General features: G+C 41.2%; 1 protein-coding gene across 18 annotated transcripts in view; it reads right to left on the bottom strand.

The window, feature by feature from the left end:
• The window catches only part of LOC143902809 (protein muscleblind), a 435,206-nt gene that overhangs the window by 241,808 nt on the left and 170,686 nt on the right, over positions 1–22,712 (bottom strand). Inside the window, exon 4 of one of the 18 annotated variants that reach the window (XM_077415987.1) lies at positions 9,029–9,184. The exons of the other annotated variants lie outside the window; for them this stretch is intronic. Within the exon in view, the coding sequence (XP_077272113.1) occupies positions 9,044–9,184 (141 nt within the window). The 3' untranslated portion in view covers positions 9,029–9,043. Of the gene's footprint in view, positions 1–9,028; positions 9,185–22,712 lie in introns of those variants that run through there. 18 annotated transcript variants of the gene reach the window in all.

The raw sequence follows: 22,712 nt of genomic DNA on the forward strand, positions 1-22,712 counted from the left end.
GGCCGGGATTGTACCCGGGGAGCCAGTACATTATTCATGGGGTAAGCATTACGAATCTCCGCCCGAGAATAATGCAAGGACGTCCACGGCGCGAGCGGTGTTATAAGATTAACGGGAAACTTATTGCGCTCAGCAAAAATGTATATCAGACCGCGAGAAATGTGTATCTCTTTCTCTCAGGCCGCCGCTTTCGCTCGCTCGCTCGCCTCGAGAGAAAATTTCACATCGCTAAATTCACACTATATTCACGTACTTTTCCCGCCGACATAATCATTACATGTATATAATAAAAAACAATGGTTGCGTGACACAATGCGCGTACGGAACAGGAAACGCGGAATTATATCATCCGACTACGTTAAGCGAAGTTTTTTTTAAACCTGGATGTAACTATATTCAGCTTCGGAATATGAAAGGAAAGATTTTACAGTTAAGAACACGATTGTCAATAAGGAGGCATAATTACTCCTGAGCGAGACATATGGTTATTTTTTGAAGATTTTTGCTCTTGAGTACCTTTTACGTCGTCAATTTCGATCGAAATTTTACGTCGCGGAACGCGAAAAGGGCGAACGAAATTGGACCATTATTAAAATAGCATTTTCAAATGTAAAGTATATTTGAGCAAATATCTTCCGTGGCGGAACGAGGTAAAGCGGTATATTTCACGAAATTACGCTATATTTGTTTTGCCATTTCCCGCGGCGTTACGACGCGCAATGCGTTTTGCTCGGGCAAACCAGTAATGCGAATACGTATCGATGCGCATTTTCGCATCTGTCTACCTGCGGTTACTATCGAGGCTGCCACCGTAATCTATACGGTGCCTCGGTGTATACCTTCGCGAAATGCAGACCAAGAAAAATGTCAGCCATAGAGACGCTACAACTTTCTGTATCATGGGACTGTTTCGCGAGATACTCATTGCACTTTGCGAGAATTGCCGCAATCATCATACTTGTTACGATATATATGTTGCCACAAATAAAACACGCGGGTGCAAAGCATTCGATAGGATCTCCTGATGCTTGCCGCATTTATCGTATGCCGACAATTATTAATTAGTAATTATTGGACGCTGATGCAAGATGATAACAATATTACAATATACATATATAAAGAAACGACACATTTGAGGTAATTAAAATAATATCAATGTCAGTTATATTATAAGGCTCACTTTCATGGAAGACATATGTAACAGTTAATTAAATAATGCAAAAAATGCTGCAAAAATATCTATTATAGCTTAGTCGTTGATGAGACACCAAGCAATCTGATGTTTTAGAAATTAATCAATATACACGCAAACTAACAGCTCTCCAGAATTTTGAGTAAGAGCAACTCTCGGTGAAGCGTGCACGTAAAGTAGATATCGACTATGTTCTACATGCATTGCACAGTTGTTTACGAAGAGCCCTATATAAAGAAAAGCAGAACAGCTCGTGTACGCGCGAACAAAGAGAAAAGCACCCGTAGAAGAAAGCCACTCAAAGTGAAATGTTTTTTTCTGTTGCTACGGAATTTTTCGTCCGAAAATGTCGTCAAATCAACGATATCAGTAAAACAGAAATGAAAGAAGATTGGCAGAAGGAAAGGCAAAGAAAGTGAGACAACATAGCAACGTGTAACATAAAGGGCGCACGAACGACGGCTAAGTAAAATAAGAAAAGCAAGGGAAATAAAATAGAGAAGACAAGATCGAGTGAAAGTGATGGAGCGGGCGAAAGGAGGAAGAACAGCGGACAAGGAGGGAGGGAGTAACGAGAAAGAGAGAGGCAGAGAAAGAGAGATCGGTAACCCCCGGGTCAGGTAACCCTGGATTGCCCATTTCCAGTTTACTGCTAATTCATTCAAATTGTATTTGTTCCCAAATATACATCCTATTCTCCGGGCTGCCTCTTTCCATCCATTCCCCTATACGTATACATATAACGTATTTTAGGTTCCATGCAACTTATTCGTTCATGTAAGGAGCAACATAAAATAGATTTTTTTAACAATATTGATGGTATTGATTGATTAAACTGATTGAAGGAAAGTTTCACTCAGTTTTATATGTATAAACTTTGTTTTAGTGTGATTTTAAATCCAGTAAAAATTAATTGTGTATGTATGAATTAAACTCCCGCGGTAACATTTCTTAAAGGTAACTACTCAGCAGTAGAAAATGTGACAAATTAAAATTTTGTAAAGGAAAAACCGCCTCCAAGTGAGTCATAAAATATGAGTGCAAAAGAAGACACGGGGAACTTGAGGTCCGCGCACAATCAAAAATATAAGGAACAAGGAACAGAAATTAGCGATTAGGAATAAGGAACCAGAAACAAGAAACAGTTGAACGCACATAAAACATACAAACGATAGGTTTTATAGCTAGTACACAATATATAACCTGGAAAATTAAAATAGAAAAAATAATTAAAAAAAAAAAAGAGGTTAAAACGCAATTGTTCCAAAATCCTTATTCCTTATCTCTAATATCTGTTCTCTGTTCCTTATATTATTAATTGTGCGGAAGCCTTTAGAACCTCGTATGTGCGCGTATAAATAACATTGTACGGAATAGCGACGTGCCTTGCGTATTACGCAACAACGCATGTCTTGTTCTGTAACAAATTGCTGCTTCGTTGCACGTTTCGCAGAAACGAACGCCGAGTGGCTATATGAAGACGAGAACATGGCGCCAGCAAAGCTCCGCAAAGCGCGAAGAAACTTTACCAAAATTTCGAAAGTTACAAGGGTCCGCATTCGCCCATCGCGTAGAGAAAGCTTGGATGTATTTTACTTCGGCATCTGTAAGGATTCCATGTCACGTATATGAAATAACGTTCATACCGAACAATCTATCAATAGAGATATTAGCATAAAAAATAATATGTGAAGAATAGGAACCAAAATATAACACGAAAAAAAAGGATCTGTTACTATATGAACAACCAACATTTTTTGCTGCGAGATTAATTTTGCGATAATAGCGAAACCTTTTGTTGCAATAGCAAAGTTCAGCAAAACTTTGCTACTGCATAACAAAAAGTTTATCTATTATTGCAAAATTAATTAGTTCTCGCAGCAAAAAATGTTAGTTTGCTCATATAGTAACAAATCCTTTTTTTCCGTGCACTGCTAAAACACAGTAACGATGATAACTGTAATTATAATAATAGAATCAAACATAGAAAGTATCAATGTTAAGAAAACAATAATCAAGGCAAATATTTAACGATTATATGTTTCTAATTTTAGCTAAATGCGTGTAACGTTCATTAAATTTGTAATTCTTCGTGGTGGTCATAAAGTTGAATAAAATTGTACAGTATAGCTGACAAATATAAACATTTCAATAATCGTATTATAGAAGTTGTATTTCGTAATAATATACTCATTTAGTACAAAAATAATTGCTAATGCATTAAAGTCAATTCCCGCTTTAATATTTGATGCCTATAAAATTTTACTGAATGCGCTATACAAGGATAGCCAATGTCTCCTGAAATATTTAAATACCGGTTTAACCACTTACATTCCGTTACCTTTCGTAACAGGAAAACATTAGCGAAGTCTTCATAAAATTAGCAAATTGTTGCCGTCACTCAACGTGTTAAAGCATGCCGCGGCGGACGAATACGAAGCGAAACGATGAGGAAGGTAATCTCCTGGCAGGCAAATGCTTGTGTCACGAAGACGACATGCTGAATGACGCAAGTCTCGGGAGCATTTAGCGCTATGAATATTTCGGGAAAGCACAGTTATATTGTGAACGTCAAGAGATGCTTCCAACAGCAACGGAAGCTCATGGTTTCGCGCATTTGATACACTGTTAGAGCCAAGTGATCATGTTCGCCGCGCTTTACGAAGCGCAACAGCTGTTCGTCGGTGATACATGCACATAGTCGATCAAGGACCACTTGTAAGAAATTGCATAGCCGTCTGATGTGGGCGACTTGTAAGATCGGCGTGTAACATCGACAATCGATAAATAACAAGCTACGTTTGAATTTGATTTAATCTTCTCGAGCGAATAGAAAATTATATGCCACATGAGTATATACTTATATCGGTGTATAAATATACTATATGTGTAGGTATTTTATAAATACACAAAAATACTAGACTGATAAGTGAAGAGACATCTAACAATGAGTGTTACATGCAGGCTTTTTTCTGATATAAGTATATACATATACAATTAGGTATATACAATATACTTGTACATTATAAGAATACACATAACGATAAGTACATCAGTCTTACGTTGCTCGCATAAACGCCAATAGGTCAAACGAATTTCTTCATTCCCCAGCTTACAATTCATCGCTTATCGCTGGCCAGGGTGCACGCAACCTAAGATAAGCTTGTCAGCAGAGACGGGCTTTTCGAGTTGCACTCGAGCAACTGTGGTTGTTGTTCGGGACGAGAACGTTAATCCCGAAAGATAGTCAAGATCGGCGAGCTTACCATTTTCTTCGCTGTTCGTCGTCGCTTCGTGACGCGAATGCGAAGCGAGATTCTGAAACGACCGCCGCCTCTCGTATAGGGAAAACGTCAACGCGAAAGCAGAAAGACCGCGCGCGCGCGCGCGAGGGACGTTTCGTTAATTTCTACTAAAGGGGAAACTTTTCGAAGGCGGTGCGAGCGGAGCGAACAAACCGATAAATTGCGCGAGCTCGGAATTGACGCGTATGAAAAGTGTAATTTAATTCAGAGAACGGGCCAGAAACTTCGTGTTGGTGAGAGGCTATTGGTAAGGGTTCAGCTATCAGTAAGTTATGCGAGGGTAAAAAAAACGGAGCTAAAAAGACTACAGAATCTTATTTTTGTATAGCTAACGGTATAAACGATCAACAGCGAAATGAAGCTGTAATGAATTTAAAATCGAAAGTGCGCATCTTGGTCAATACTGCGGAAAATGACAAATGGAATTTCCTAGAAATTTCCGTGACGAAAAAAACGTTAATAATGTGACGAATTATATTCCCTTGCCAATTTGTGATTCCGCAACAACGAACTCAATTTCAATATTTTCAATAAATGAATTTCAAATTTTGAACGTCATACATTTGCTACCCCTCGCACATTTATGCCACGAATTTCTGTTATCATAAAGTCTAAGACAAATATAAACTAACTCAAAACTAACATCCGCACTACCCATTTTCATTTTCTATTCTATCGTTTTCTATCTTGCAGCCATCTACTGCAACACAATGCGCGCGCCTCATTGCTCTCTGGCTTTTGTGCGAGTGATATTTATATTCGATCAACGAGTCTGTTTCAAGTACACCCATCTAGTCCGTTTCTAAAGCATCTTAACGTCGCGAAGCGAATCGGCGGAGAAGAAGAAACGATCTTGCAGAATAATACACCACACATCAAGAAAATACCGGCGGTCCTTACAGAGCCAGTTACAAATGAAACCTACGAAATGGAAAAATCCGCGAGACCCGAGCGCTTTCCGTATCGTCGCCGCGATCGATAGGAAGTCATCGAGATTCCGTTAGCATAACAATGCTCTCTCCTTCGGGCACCGAGTGCCGCCAGTTCCTTTCGATGCGGGCGGCATCGAATCAATCAGAGGCACGCTCGACATTGCCCAAGAGCCGGCCGCGAAACCGCGTGACAATCGATATTTCATCCCCGATCACTGGCTCTTGCGGGACACCAGTACCGTAATATGGAACCAAATTACATCGGCAGACATAACTGCGCTCCATAGTAATAAAGATTGTAACATTATTTGAACAATTTACTTTCAAAATTGTACAAAATCCAGTATCGATAATGGTACTACAATCGAGACATTCCTATATTCCATCGATTTATATATTATTCCAGTCCCAATGAAACTTATAGCGTGTAGGGAGGGTATATCTAAAACTGGATATACACACCACTTTTAAAAGACTCCATTCGTTTAGCGTCGCGATTGCATCAATATAGTACAAGTTAATAAGCCTGTAAGTTTAACAATTTACTGTCTCTTTCTAGATAAGTTTTGCTTATAATAAATAGAGGAAGAAAATGTATATTAACAAACTTATACTGAGAGCATGATGCAAATGAGCCTTAAATACCCAAGAAATTAATTAGTAAAATTTAGTTCTGATATTCAACCGGATAACTCATTGCATGCGATAATTAACTTTCTCGAAATTAGAAGATAGTTCGCTTTCTGGAAACCTTTCTATCGCGAACTTACCCCGCCGGTGCAATTCTAAGCGCATCTTATGATACCGATGTCGAACCCCGAGAGACGTACATATGTATGTAATTCGGTCTCGCGGCACTAGCCGAGAGTCGTAAAGACGTTTCCACTCCGCAATAAGATTCAGTCAAGGGTCACGAAGGCGAAGGCTCGCAGAGCGCGTGACAGGTAGCAGCAGCAGCAGCACGTGGATAGACAGTACAGGATGTTGTCGGAGAGGAAACGAGAGAGGGACAAAGGAAGGGAAGAAGTCCCTGGACGCGACAGCACGGGGTGTTCGGCGTGCTCTCTTACGGATTTATGGATTTCATTATTGTCGGCCCGCGGTTGGTAACGGAAGCTGACTAGGGCAGCCTCAGGCTCCTCTGGCTGGAGGGAGAAGGGCGAAAGGAGGACAGAAATGGAACGGGGGCGACCGGCGACGCGAGAGGAGGGGGCTGTCTAAACTTAAACTTGCCGCCCGTTTGCATTTTATGAGCAAGCAGCAAGTTTCTACGGGCTCGTAGGAATCCCGGCGGCGCCCAAAAGCGAAGCCCATACATTCATCCCCGCCGCCCTCGCTCGATCTCCCTTACGATCGTTTTCCTACCTCGCGCCGACCGACCTCCGAGACCGCCAACGTATTCTCCGCCGCCAGGCTACCGGGAATCCGGTCAGACCGCCCATTACACCCGAGCGTGTAACCCGAATTACCTCTCTGTTCGGTTGCGCCTTCTCCACCCTGACTAGATCGTACGCCTGGCGCAAAATAATGACACCGGCGGATCTTAAGGGGTTACGAAGGGTTACCTGCGATGGTAATCCCAGAATACGCGAGTCTTCCACCAGCTCACGAAGCATGATATGACAAACTGCGAAGTTATTCATATACGTCCGTACTTCATTTTTATCGCGGTATCGCGACCGATTTAGAATTCTAACCGCAGCACGGATTCCACATAGATTAGATTGCATCTGATTATACCATTAACGAGCTATATCGTGCAAAAAAGATTTTTCTTTGTACATGTGACTAGCAATCTATAGCCAAGCGCTATCGCTTTATTGTCATGAGGCCGTAAAAAATCGACGCTGTTTCCTGCTGTTACTTCACGTTGCAAGAAATTTCATTCTCGCGCCTGTCGCTAGATTCGCAATATCTTTCACCGCGTGGTCGTAACGTAACGCGGTTGCTAATTAAAGCTCTGATAAGTTTCTTAAAGCAGAGAGCTTAGTAAAAGCAAAAAAAAAAGCGAAAAAAGAATTTAAAAAACTCAATTCAAGTAAACAAACTTGTATCAACTGGGTCATCGTTGCGACGCTCTATCTGTTGAAGTATATCACCTTACTCTATATCAACTCATCTTTTAGCTATAAGAACACTTTACGTCTATCATTGTCAATTACCCTTGACATACTCCAATTACCCTTGACATACTCCAATTACCCTTGACATTAAACGATCAAAAGATCCGTGAAGAGACCGTGAATTTAACCCTCTCGTATATACATGTTAATTGCGCACGGATCGCCGTATGTCAAACTAGAGATACTCTTGTCAAGAAGGGGAAAGAGGAATTCGATAGAATTCCATTATACAAATCCAGAAGACGCGACACACCGTCTTCCTCCCTCATTCTCTCTCTTTCTCCCGAGAAATCCCGAGAAATAATTTATATCCGGATACGTGAAACACATCGGCGATCACATATAGACTTCTCCATCTTAAGCTGAAAGGTAGTAGTAGTAGTTTACTTTGCAAGACAATAATACGCGAGCGGGATTGAGCCGGGCATAGGTGTCGGAATATGCGAAGGAGGTAAGCCAGAGTGCACTGTTTAATAATACAGCGTGTTATAGCGCCCCGCCTCTTTTCTTTCTCTCTCTCTCGGCATGATACGTTCATCTGCCGCACGCGATTGCGTACGTCCGCATGTCTGAACGTCCGTGAAAAGAAGCGCATATTACGCGGGATATACAGGGGTGTCTTGCAACGTACGAAAAAATTCTTAGGAGACAGATTCTTTGAAAGATTCAGAGTCATTAAATTATCATTTGTTGAATATAGAATGCGAGATACACATTGTGCATATAGCATGCACATATCCATGAACGAAAAGAAAATGCGTGTCGTATATAAGAATGTATCGCTGTTGCAAAAAACATAAAAATGCTTCTACTATTTAATCTAATTCAAAACGTTAGCATGCTTGAGTTCGAGACAATATTAATTGATGCACGCTAATTTCATCTCTGCAAAGTCTAGCTCAACAACGACGCAGCTTTAAAGTGCATCCGATATACATATATTGCATCTCTGATAGAGGAAAGCTGCTTTGCCAACGAGACGGTTCTTCAGAAAGCAATTAAAAAATTAATTTAAATTTAGACGATTAATATTTCCAGAATGTTTAAAATTGTTAATTAATTACTGAATGATTAATCAAGAATTATTATACTCCTCATTATTTAAACTGAAGCATAATATTTTCCTAGATATGTCTTTTGAAATTAGAAACCTACAGAACGATTCTTGTAAGCGTTACTCGCCATCCATATATGTAGGAAGGATTTCAAGCTCTATATAGCGCGACATAATATCGCAAAAGCGCGAACGCAAAACGCACGTGATTACGCGTGTGCTATGTCCCTCAAACTGCGCGCGAACGAACACGAGCGAACAATTCTGCCAGTAGACGCGGCATTCGTTCGCACTCGCATCGAGATAAAAGTCGTTCGCTCGTGCTCGTTCGCGCTCGTTTGCTTGGTCTATATAGATCCGGTTTAACGCACGACGACGAGATGACGGTGACGCCGACGTCGGGACGCGCGACGTCTTGCATTCGTATCTGTCAAACCTTAGCTGCGGAACGCTGTCGTGCGAAGAGAGGCAGCAGCATTCGGCGATATTTTGTCGTCGACGTCATACCGTCTCGGGCGCGTCAAATAAATAACCGGTTGGCTCGACCAAGACGGCTCCGATATGCGTTGCTCACCTACCTGAAACAAAGAAGAGAAGAGAATCTGAGAGACTCCGACTAGGATATATACGAGACCGCGGAGTCTATAAGTAACGCGACCAGCCGAGCGTGTTAGACGAATCGGTATGCGTATAGCGGCGGCGCGCTGCGCGGCGCGTAGGATTTATGCGATTACGATAATGGGATAACGTTCGCGTGATAGTCACGCGTGAGTGGGGTGCCCTTGTCAATGGGGTATCCGACTACGCGCGGATAACCGCGCGGATGCCCGAAATAATTATAGATCCGAATCCCAGATTCAGTCGAGTGGTTCCCCTACGTCCGAAATTCGAATAATTCTTTTACATTTGAATATCCGAACATTATTTTGCCCTCGTCATTATCGGAAATGCAATTTCGGATATTATGAAAATGCAAAATAAATGGCGAATTCAATTGTTACTTTACATTTCGAGAGCAAATATGTTAATTATCGCCAATAATCAGCTACTTGTGTATGCATAACAGACAAATTTTGCGAATCTTCAGCATAAAAAGATAAAAAAAAAAAAAAATGCTTTATTCAATATAAACTTGAACAAAAATTCCGAATTACGCGCGACCCGTATTCAGAAGCTACACTGTAAATCCAAGTGTGTTATTTCTGCACGCATAAACGTTTAAACATGACATATTTGACTGAAGCTTCGTTTTACATATTTTGTTGCGTGTTAAATTAACTAATCGTATTAATACGTTCAACCGGTTAAATAACGTCAAGAAATGTGTAAGAAGAGCTTCAGTTAAAATAACACGTTTGGCTTTGCAGTGTACGCGCGCTTGCAAGTGTAATTGCTGTCGAAAAACTTTTCGCGAAAAACATTCTTTTTATTTAAATCGCCAACCAAAAGACCGCCTACATTCCCCTTTCGGGAACGACCCATCGCCTCGAGGTCGGGTCGGGTCGACTTCAATGCGCCGGTTTTCGAACCGCCTCGATGAGAGCAACGGGAACTTTAACGGGCGAAATCCATTCGTGCTCGTGCCACACATAAATAAGAAAGTTGCGGGAGTTAAAACTCGAAAGAAGCAAGAGCCCGCCATCCTCCCCGCAGGATTTATCACCTTGACGCCCGCGAAGGGTGGCGGCGTCGCGTTTTTCCTTCCGCCTGCCCTCGTTTTTGTTTATTACCGAGCTGTCATGCGAGTTGCCGCGCTCGATTCCGAGTTAAACGCTGATTTACAAAACTAATAACGTCTAGAACGAGATTTGAATTCGCGTTACGACGATGGTTAGGTTATTGGTAATAGTACTTAAATTCGTACTAGAGAAAATGGAAGTTCAACCTTATAGTTCGCGCAAATGTGTTTGACATAATTTATAACGACCAAAACCCACGGTCGAAAAAGTCTTGACGATTAATCTGGACCAAAACCAATGGTCAAATTGTCGTGACACAAACGTTGTCGAATATAAAAATAGAGTTTCTTTCTCGTTTATCAATTATTGGCGAAACAAATACATATACTTTTCTATAATTTATAATCAAGAATATAAAATCCAAAATCTTTCACTGTGTTTTATCAATGATATTATATACGTTAATACTTTGACTACTTCATCTTCCCTCGAATATTCTACTTATTATTGCGCAGTGAACACGCAAATCGGAAATACATATTACAGAGTGTTAACATGAAAATTCTCGGCGAAATTAATAGAAGACACTGCAGCCGAAGAAGCTAATTAAAATTCTAAATCCAGCAATTTTACCTTTCCATTTCCATATGCTGATTTATAAATGGAATTGCAGATTCATCTCGATATAACGCACATTGTCGATATAACGAGCGCATTGATCCATATCGGCCATGCAACACGAAAATAGATCTGGCGTACGTGGCACGATACGAAAATACGACGACGAATGCATTCGTCGCGCGCGATCAATTGCGTACGTACGCCGCGCAAATTATGAAATCGGCAGATGGCACGTATACACGGACATGAATACATTCCCCATTTTAAGCTCAAATATTTGGTAATGAATATCGCGGCGTACGATATACCGATAGACGGCTTGCAGCAAACGCGGGACAGGCGGGGGGGGGGAAGCGAGCTTTAATACTCCTGATTGGAAATCTGGGGGCCTAAATAGCCGCGCCTGTCCATCCGATCTCGTCTCTCCAACGAGACTATCGGCTCGTGGCCGTGATGGGCAATCATGAACAGCGGATATTTAGCTGGAGAAATATATCGCGGAATTTTCGTGAAGTAAGTATGAACGAACGGCATCGCTCCTTTTTCCGATTTCGCTTCGTGAAATTTTCGCTCTTTTCTTTTTTTTCTTTTTTTTTCCCCCCAAAGAGCGATCGAGATGCTATAGCTGCCACGATGTGGACCACTGCTATCGCGCCACGGTATCGATCGCCACACATATACGGCAAACAAGCGTATTATTCCAGCGCCCAACAGCTCCCTTTTAATAGAAAGTAACGAGACAAGGAGTGTAAGAATGTTTGTAGATTAAATGTAAATTGACCCCCCCCTTCGACCCTTTCTCTTGAATCGCCATTGTAACGTTGCATCGTTCTCATTTGCTTCGCCAAGGTGCCGCCCTTGGAGGCACGACGACGGTAAGATTTTAAGTTAATTTTTCAGGAGCACGGGGATAATTCAACGGTGAAAAGTCTCGTTTTATATCGCCTCGGAAAAAAGAAACTTTCATTTCCGTTCTTACAATGGTCGTCGCTTAATGAAATCAGCCGTGTTCGCGTAGTTTAATTGTTTCGCTACAAATTTAACTCGTTACCACACATATCACTAAATTCATTTTGTACTTTTAGTATTTATATTATGCACGGATGTTTCTTATATTTATATAAACATACAAATAACTGAAATAATTTTCTTTTTAATATGACAGCTTGGAGCTTAGTTTTTGGAATAGTTTATTTCAAAACCAATATATCGTTGAATTTACATATTAATATTTTATAGTAATGATACAACATTTAAAATTAAAGATCAAACACGCATAATAATTTGTTATTCTATCTCATTCATCATTTACTTTCGTTCCGGATATTCGTTTGCAATAGCTTCTATATTAAAATATCAATCAGAAAATAAAATGCCACATATTTTCCCGTTGTTAACAACAGGTCGAAAGAGAGATTCAAAACAAGACAAATCATAGTGGTAGCAGAGCAGACAAAGCAGTGTGCGAATCTGTCGAATCATTTATCAGGAGCGATCTAAAGTGACGCCCAGTTCGTCGGCGCGACGTATTCTCTCGTCGAACAATCAAGTCTCAAAGTGAAGCAGGGTCCCAACCTTTGACTTCGACTCTGTTCTCTTAATTCCTTGTCAATTGTGCACGATCAAACGATCGCTGTACGCACGAAGAAGCCGCTCGGGTTCAACTCGCTCGGACGATTCGGATACTTCGGACGATTCGAAACGTGCCGCGAATATTTGGCCGCTGAGGCGTGTCGTGCTGAAAATACTTCGACAGCGGCCGAAAGAACTCGATCGACTTTCATTCGATAAAACACTTATCGCTCTGATCTGCTTTTGCCCGTGGCCATTCGTCGTAAATACTAATCACTTCACAAGTTTAAGCTTTAGAAACCGTGTTCAAATTTAGCGCGTTTTCAAAAATATATCGACTCGTTGTGAAATCGATAGCGTAGCGGCGACCACGGCACCGGAAGCTAGGAGCGCGCTACCGATTATCGTTTGTTGTTACCGGTCCGTGCTTGCAACGCGACGAGCGACGAGCCGCGTTCCGGGCCATATTCGCTCAAGGGCTGTGATACAGAAAGCACGTTTCGAGGTCGTGGTTCTTTTGCGAGATTAGTAAGATTCGTTCGAATAAGCGTAATCCCGATAAAGTACGGTCGAGTGAGGATTTCCATGCTTATTATCGCCTGAGAGAAAGAAAAAGAGAGAGCGAGAACACACATTCCAGCCGACGCACGAGGGACGAAGGATAGCGTGCTCCATAAGAAGGACGAATTCCGCTAGCGCTCGCGCGACAATTACATCCCTGGTTAATGCAGCTTAGTACGATCAAGTTGAGTTCTTCAACGATAAGTACTTCGTTTCCTTTTCTGTCCGTGTTTCGGATAAGCGTGGACCACGCAAAAGCGAGCTCTTCCAAGCCCTTCCGATTACATCGGATAACGCTGTCTAACGACGGTTTCTATCGCGAGAAAGATCGCTATATCTCTAAGCCGCGCATCGGTTTACACCACGTATACACGCTTTAATTGTATTTCTACCGATTCCTCGTTGTTTTTGACTCGAGACGCTTCGTTGTGAGTTTATGTCGGTACGGTAAAACAACCTTGAAATTTGATACCTCATTGTTTAGCCCGTCACGCGGGTCTCGTACGTTCCAGTAGCAAAAAGTAAAGATTCTCGGAAGAAGCATTACATGTTCTACCAAATTATATAGCGTTATATTAATATTAATCTATATTTCATAGTTTTTCGACCTTATACGTTGCGCATTATTCAAAGGATTAGTTTAAGTTTTCGTAGCGAGATATAAAAGTAATGCGATTTGCGATCACGACACGTACAGTGTCCTCAAGAGGCAATAATTTAACATAATTATTGCCAACTCTTTATACAATTTATACATAATTTACCCTTATTTTTAGGATAAAAGGACGATTATTATTCGACCTTTATTTTGAACTGTGCTACTATTCTATGTGTTTGCCATTTATATTGATTACTATTGTATGCTTTATTAATATTGTGTCTCTGCTCATCAGGAAGAGCTTTTGTAAATATACTGAGATAACTAAATCCCTGTTGCTCGTTCTACTCAGTTACATTTCACTGCTTGTATTCATTCTATTTTAAACAAACCGGTCGTATTATTTTTACAATTTTTTTTAAATTTGCCTTACTTTTTTTATTTCTTATATATAGGTATGCAAAAGTGAGATTTTAAAGCTAAAAAAAATCGCTTATCTAATTTCTAAAGAACCGCAAAATATGCACAAAAATATATTTGTACGGTCAACTATATTGAAGAAAATAAAATCAATCTTTTCCATTATTAACATTAAAATGAGAAGAACATATATTATAGTTTGAGAAACAAGAACAATAATTTTTCCTTTTATATTAATTATTATTGACGTAAATATTTTTTGATAGGTTTATTTATTTTATATTAAAATCCTAGCAAATTTATTTAAATATCTACAAATCTGCTAGATGTTAGATGTTAGATAATTCTTAACTGCACGAGCTTTTCTGTTTAAAATGAAATATTCGTTTAAAATATTGAATAGACCAAGACCCCGAGCTCACCCGCACTTTTCATTCCGTTAATTAGCAGCTTATCGAATCGATATCGGAAGCGCAGCGCGAAAAGGCTGTGCACAAGCTCGATGGTATACTCTCGATAATTTTTTTTTTTTTTTTCATTTATCGCTGCTGAGAGCGCGTCTATATATCGATGGATCGCCGTGGGACGAAAGTCGATAAAGATCACGATCCGGATGGACAAACGCGACGCGCGCGTCTGTTTATTTTTTCCTTTCTATTTTTTCTTTCTTTCTTTTTTTTTTATTTCTTCCGTGGAGTTCATGGTAGAACGAGCAGCGAACAAATGGCCGAGTACGACTCTCGGACAAAATTGGCAAGCGAATACTTTGCAACGAATGCAGATTTCGCGAACCATTTGTCAATCCAGCTATTGGGCTTGCCGTGGTCCTGACCGGAGGGGACACTTTAATCGACAATCATTTACTATCCGGCCATCCAGCGGTGCCTCCTGCGCCGCCCCGCGCAGCTCATTCTTCTCTCCGTCCTTCGTCCTCCGTCCTTTCCGCTCCGAGTATATCTCTCCGACAATTTCTCTTTCTCGCCCCGCGCACACGCGTTTCCCTCTAACCCGCTCTTTCAACAGTAAAGGGTGCCGCGATTAAAACACCATCTGTTGATATTCCACCGTTGTCGCCCTTCCGCGCTCTCTTATCCCAACAGATTCAAATTTAATGCACGCGCGCTCGTCGCTCTATATGAGGAGACGTCTTTTTCACGGGCATAATACGACGTGCAATCATTTGCCGAGAGGAAAAAACGGACATGCGAAAAGATTAATCTGCGATCAATGGCAGCGAGAACGAACAACGAGATACCAAACGTCCAAACTAACAATCGTCTTGCAAACTTAAGATATAAAATGACATAGTTGTACGGACAAAATTTTATTAAAACGCATTATTAATAATATATAATAACCATATAATCTTGAGACACTTATAAAAATTAGGTATTATTAATGTTAAAACAGCCGTCATGCTTTTCGATTTCCGTATAACATTATCGGAGCATTTTTTATGTATAACACGCTGCAATAATTACGTGTAACTTTTCTGGATCCTTAAGGATTCCGAAAGAAATATCTCTCTTGAAATCGTGCACTGATTCTTTAGCGACTTCTTTCTGCTTCGTCACAATTCGTAATAAATACTCGCTAAATGTACCGTACGAAAGCACTTTGCGAGCGACTTATCGATATAGCGATGTGGAGAGATACACGCCCCGGCCGAATACGTGAGTTCGCATTCCGACTTCCGACGTGTATTTTCGCAAAGGACGGTGTGCCGAGCGGATGGAGTTTATTCGCGTGCGAGAGAGAGCAAAGCTTATCGGAGACGCGCGCGTTTCGATTTGCGATCAGTTCGTTACTTCGGTTCGGAACGGATGGGCGCAGGAACTGCACTCGCGCACGACGGGAGAGCATCGGGGACGAGCCATCCGCGTAATTTTGTTTGCTCGTGCCGTACTCTCATTGGCCCTTTGTTCGCTCCTGCGTTGCGCGTCTCGTTTCATTACATCGATCCTCGGGATCTATATACCGGCCGGTAGAGAAACAAAGCGCGCGCCGGCTCGCCCACGTGGAGCAGGATCTATTAACGCTCGCCCGTATTACGAGGTTGCGAAAAAAAACCGGAGAGATTTAATTCGATACCGAATGTGCCGGCGAACGCGTAACACCGGCTAAAAATTGTGTCACCCCGCGCAGAGAATAGTTCGTTATCCAGCGAACGGCCGCCGCGCGCTGCGCCGAGAAGGACGAGCGCATTGATGCGACTTTTTGTTTGCTCGTCCCGATCTATATATCATCTGCTTTATATATACGGTTCCATCGACCGATAGAGAGGAGAAGAACGAATTGGGACACGGTGACAGACGGCCTACGTTTGCCGCGTATCGCGTGGGCTGCGAACGCCATTTAACCCTCGAACATGTGGGTGGAAATAGTATTGTGCGTAGTCTTGCAGAAGATAACTATGCTCGAACATCACAAATCGATTTTGCATTTATAATTCTGTGTCATAGATGAAGCTCAAGTGGAAATTGGCAAATTTACTTCCAATAGGACTAAATTTTGGAAAATTAACATTTTATTTCTGAGTTTTCGAGGGATGCGAGAAATATACATGACATATACCTTATTTGCGCATATTTTGCGCAATACGCTACTGAGAATATACTGAGAATATTCTCAGTATATTATTCTCTTCACAATCTTACAAAAAACATCTTACAAATTCCATTTAATAATCTATTCTATTTTTTAAATTCATCAATGTCAGCGAACTTACGGATTGCGGTATGTAAATTTGTGTCGGAGAAGCGTGAACCCACGAAAAAATTAATCCCGCGATAAGCTTACGGCACGGCGCGGCGGATCTCGGGAAAAATTTCGGACGCAATCGGTTCGTCCATTCGTCGGACCATCTGTCTATACGGTCGGTTTGTTCCGATTTAGGATTGATACGAGTATCGACCTGCATGGGCAAACGTAGAAAGACCGGCCGTGTCCAAGCGATATCTATATACCTAGCCAGGCGTCCCTTTCCCACGCGGGCGAATCGCCGAGCAGAAACGTGGACGGTGGAGAGCGAGTTAATTTGTTCACAGTAATAGTACATATTCGGTACCTACCAGGCAAATGAACTCCATACCGCGACGCTACGTCGAAAGATAAATGTGTCGACGGGGAGAAGCTTGTCATTCGATAACAAATGTCAGTTGCGAAGCCGCGCCACGCCGCGCGCCGTCGACCGTTTCGTATTTATCGCAACGAATGGTTGCAGGTGCGCGTCATTTTTTTCCAAATACAGTCTATCCACGGCCATTTTCGTAAATGTAGTAGAATCGAGAGCAACATTACTACGCGTTATATTTCCGCGCGACTCTTCCGGAATTTAAATGAGAGAGAGAGAGAAACACAAATGAGAAATAATAACTATAATAACAAAAAGACAAGAAATAGATAGCAGAAAAATAGAGAGAGAGAGAGAGAGAGAGAGAGAGAATTATTTTGCATTTTCAAATTTTACAGAGGAATCTATTCAAAGCGTGCGAAAGTTATTAGCGAAGAGAAGAAACAACAGCAGGTAATTTCAAAACGGATAATTAGATAACGCGATCGAGGAGAATCGATACGTGTGGCGCGTTCTGTTCCGTTGAAGTTTTTCACGCCGTCAATCAGCTTCCGGGAGAAACTCATCGCGGAGGAGCCGCACGGATAATAACGTCTTCCCGGGAGACCAACCAGTAATAACCGAGTGGTGGTTGGAGATTGGGGGTTGGCGTTGGTCGAGGAGTCGAATTAAAAAGAAGGGTAAGTAGAAGGGAGATGGTGGCTCTGCTGCCGCTACGCGCACGAAGGAGCTACCAGGAGCTATATATACTTACCAAGTGAAAAGCGAGTCTTCCGAGAGGACCCGTCTCATCTCCTTACCCCTTTCCCGCGGCTGCAGAAGAGGAAGGAAGGAAGGAAAGGAGTGAAGAATAACATTCATTATTTTCCGGAGCTTTCGGTAATTCGTGATCGGGGGTGAAAACCCCGGCTCTTAGACCTCCACCCTAAATTACCGAACGGCGTTACATATACGGGACCGAAGAGTCTACGTTTTTTTCTCTAATGTAATTTTAACGACTTAAATTTCAGGTGGCTGCGAGAGAAATAGGTTCACCGTGACCTGGGAGAAGAAGCCGATGGAGGCTACGAGACGCCGAGGAGAGCGAGGAGCGAACAAAGAGAAAGAGCTTTATCCAAAACTTGGGCGCCATCATCAAAGGGCTCCACGTTGGAAGGACGAAGAAGTCTCGTTGCTTGCGGCACAGACAACCACATATTGCCTCTGAAAACTATACTATTCCACTGGCACGTTTTTAATAACGCCCTTACGTGACTCTACTTCTCGGCACTCCCTTCGACCTTCCCTCCGATACCACCCAACCAATTCCATTCTATGATTTACATATTTTCCCGCGGGTTGGATGTTGCGTACACAAATATGCTTGTGAGATCAATATTACATATTCCAAATATTACAAAATCAAATGCTATTTATGTGTAAAGCGGGTTGACTTTTATGCGTGTTGCCGGATACGTGAGAAAGTTTTGTACAGTTTAAATTATAAAACTTATTATCACAGAGATTACATATATATATATATAAATTTTATTTAATTTATCGAGATAGATATAGTAATATAGAATTTCATAAAATATGTTAATCTAAAGCATTCGATAGCATAAAATATACCTTAAGCATAAATCAGATTTCAAATGTGCGTGTTTACGTTTACAAAATAGAGAAAAACCGAATCTTTAAGCCAACTTAATAAAAAGAAATGTAATCACCTTGTTCTTTAATAAAGAACTCGATCTCGTCGCCTCTGTTTTCCGTAGAATATAAGTTTCTTGCAATATTATGCAATGCCTATATATACCACGTGCACCCTGTGTGGATAACGCGAAAACGTTCAAAGTGAGCACACTCTCGCATATTCGCGGTGTTGTATCGTCCGTATAAGCGCGTTCGATAATATTGCGGTCGCGTTTTAACCCCATATTTTCGTTCGTCCGAAACGGTATCTAACCCCGAATGGTGTAAAACCGCAGGCATAAAAATTCAACGACGACGGTAATGGCCGGAGCGTCTAAATCCGCGCCGGAAAATACGGCGGTTACGATTAGATTACCGTAACTTAAGCCGTTATCGTGCGAGGTTATCGCGAAAATTCGGCGGCGCCCGGCGCGAAACAGCCCTAATTCGCGAATGTATACGCGCCCCGCATAAAATCGCGGCCCCGTAATAACATGCGAGCCAAAAGTATATCGGCGCGACGGTTAAACGGGGTTTATACCGTGCGCAAAGCTTATCCCGCTCGAGCCCTCCTATATGTAACCTATCACCTCCTGCCGCGCGCTCCGCATTTTTAATTAAAAATCTGAAAGAGCTCGTGCGACAAAACGACGCGCGGTCGAGAAATAAGCGGATATCAAAAAAAGAGTCGGCATTTTCTTTTTGATGCCGAGCACGCAGTGTCATATTGCGAACCACTGTGGGCCGTTGCGTCTTACTATTATCCCGCTTGTCTGCGATTTCTCTAAACGATGCACTTGTGCTCGTCGTTTTGCCGAGGATCGTAATTACAGTATACATTACATAATAGATATCTATAGATGTTTTAGTAATATTTTCAAACTAATAATTCAAATTTTTTGTCTTTAACTGATGTGTTTACTTTGAAAATAATGTAACCCTCCGGAAACTTCAGTATACTACATTTTTTTTAACTGACATTAGAAATTAACAGCATATGTGCAACAATCAAACATTATAACAGTATACCCCATACCGTATCAATATTAAGTATAAAATAATTAATTAGTAATAAAAAATTAATAATTTTTTTTAATGTAGAATCTCCTTATTACGTTTTGCAAAAATTAAAAACAAGGTAAACATAATTGCAAATTACAATCTCTTAATAATAACTAATTAAAGTAAAATCTCTTCCTTTCAGAATTTTACCAATGGACTTAGTCAACTTCACAACAACGCTATAACAAGAGATAACAATGAAAGCATTATCAAATCGAGTCCTCAGGCTTCTTAATGCGCGAAAAATTCACACGAAATATCTTTTTAATAGTTCGGCTCTCGTATATTCAAGCCACAATGTCTCGCTCGTGACACCGAGCTCTTCCCTCCTCGTTGTTTCCTACTCCCGCGCCTGTCCTCCGCGTTTTTTCCTCCTTACGACACTATTTCCTCGAAACTCGTAAAAGACCCATTCGTTTGACTTACGTCGTAGCTCGTTTGTTATTACAGTGCTCGTTACAGAGTCAATTCTGGCACTCGTATTCGCGTGTACGACCCTTTATGACCATGTCGGTGGGAATACACGACGAAGGACAGGAAGGATCAAAGAAAGGCTGACAGGATCTGAGACACAGGAAAGGATATCGTAGAGAGCTGTCCTACCACCGTTAAGACTTCCTTTCGAAGGCACATTCGAGCAAAGATATATGTATTTGTTGTATATCGCCACGGACGCTTGCGTAACATCCCGCGTGTTCTCACAGCTATACGCGGAAAATTTGCCTCGTCTTGACGGACCTCAGTTTTACGACCTCCCGGCAGATTTTACGCCACGACGGACATGGCCGTTACTTTAAGAGATAACGGAAAAACGTTGGAAAATGCGTAAAATGGATTATTACTCCATACCGTAATGCAACAGATGGCAGTGTGACTTAGCAACGTGATTGATACGATGCGTGATAATTGTACGGAATGATATAATATTACACATGGCAATTACGTAACGTCAGAAAGTGATGTCGTTAATATAAATATTATTCCGTTGTACGCGATTGCTGAGACTTTAGAATCCTCGATTTCCCCCGAATTAAGCACTGAAAATATCGCAGTGTGCGGAAGGAACAGGATTAAAAAAAAAAAAAAAACGGTCGAACGAACACGCGGGATTTAAAAGGCTTTCGCATGGCTGGAGAAAAAAACAGGGCTTAAAATGGATTCCCTCCGAGACGCAAGAGTAAAATCATCTGAGCGCGCGTCCCCGCGAAAAGAGCGTTCGCCGACAGTTCTGCGAACGAAGCAGAGATATTTCCCGTATGACATAATATCCATTATGGCCCGTACAATGGAGCGAACGCGAACGGTTAATATACCAGGAATGCCGCGTTTCAATTACCATTGTACGCTATAAAGTAATTAGTTCATTGTACCAATAAATCGTTTGCCTCGCCGTCGATATATGTCCCATATAGTAATAATTAATAAGTGCGACAATGAGCTGATCCTCCTATGCGTGTGTATCGTTGGAATTTATATTATTTCACAATGAGGACATTAAATTATCAACTTGTATAAATAGAAATTGAAAATAACGGTTATAAGTTATTGAGATACATTAATCCGCTTATTACAAAGTATGTTTCCATTAGCAATATAGTGACAATACGGACTTACATCATAATGCCTTTTGTCTTTGTTTAGATTAGATTCTTAAAATTCAACTTGCATAAATCGTGTAAGATCAGTGACAATTTTTATAGCTATTATTGAGTTTTTCCAAATTTTTTACGACAATTTAATGACTATAACCAAACAAATTTAATAACAGATAATTAAGCGTAAAATCTCAATTTACGAACAATTAGCAGCTGGAAAAAATTCTTAAGCCAAATAAAGAATTATTTCGTAAACATCACTGCTCGAGAAATTACTACTCCAGGCGAGAGTTTTAATGCATGAACCTCACCGACGACTGATTTTTTCATCCTAATTTGCGGCGACAAAGTCGCGAAACAAACGACATACAAATGTTTCTAAAACTCTGAAAATTTCCCCAGGCGGAAGAAAGCAAAGAACCGAAAGAAGGAGTAAGAAGAACTGCGAGGGTTGAAGGAGGCAGGAGAAAGAAAAAGTCGAAGACCAAGGACGACACATTGACGAGACTCGAGAAGATAGTTTTCCTTTGTTGTGACTCTCGCCACACACTTCAGAAGACCCTCGCGGCTGGAAATAAATTACCACTCGAAATCTCCGAAAGCCTTTTACGCGGGACCCCGAGATCGAGTATAGTCGCGAGAAACAATTTTATTGTATTTCTAAGCCAGTACCGAGGCCAGAGACCGGGTAGTACCGGATGGACCGGAAGGGAATAGAGCGCGGAGCGCTGCCGCCGCCGCCGCCGTCGCCGCTGGAGAATTCGAGTGCGCCGACGATATAAGCTTATATCGAAGGGAACGAACGGAAGAAAGGCGGTGCTAATACGATCGTTGCGGTCGTGTCCGATGACGCGTGTTAGAGAAAACAAGCGGAAAATAGCGGAAAAGAGCAGAAAAGCAGAGTAAAGCAAAAGAGCAGAGAGCTAGAACCAACGTTAACTCCTAAAGGGCCAGTGACCCTTCAAGACGGCGGTGTTCCTTTCAAAAATGGATAAAAATTTCTTGATTCAGTTTGTTTGCTTTCTACTATCCTTTTGCTGGTTTTTCTTGGTCCTATAATAAAATTATTAAGACATTGGAGAAATTGGAGAATTATTTCTACAAGTTGTTTTTCGTAATAACGCGTATATAGTAACATTGATACATTCGCAATTGAAGAAAATATATTTTTTTGTTTAAATTGTATCATAATTTTTCATATTTTTTTTCGTGCTTTACAATTATATTTATGATATCTTTATGTTTATACTA

Source organism: Temnothorax americanus, unplaced genomic scaffold (assembly GCF_048541705.1).
Source record: "Temnothorax americanus isolate GAGA-0224 unplaced genomic scaffold, ASM4854170v1 Scaffold40, whole genome shotgun sequence".
NCBI lineage: Eukaryota > Metazoa > Arthropoda > Insecta > Hymenoptera > Formicidae > Temnothorax > Temnothorax americanus.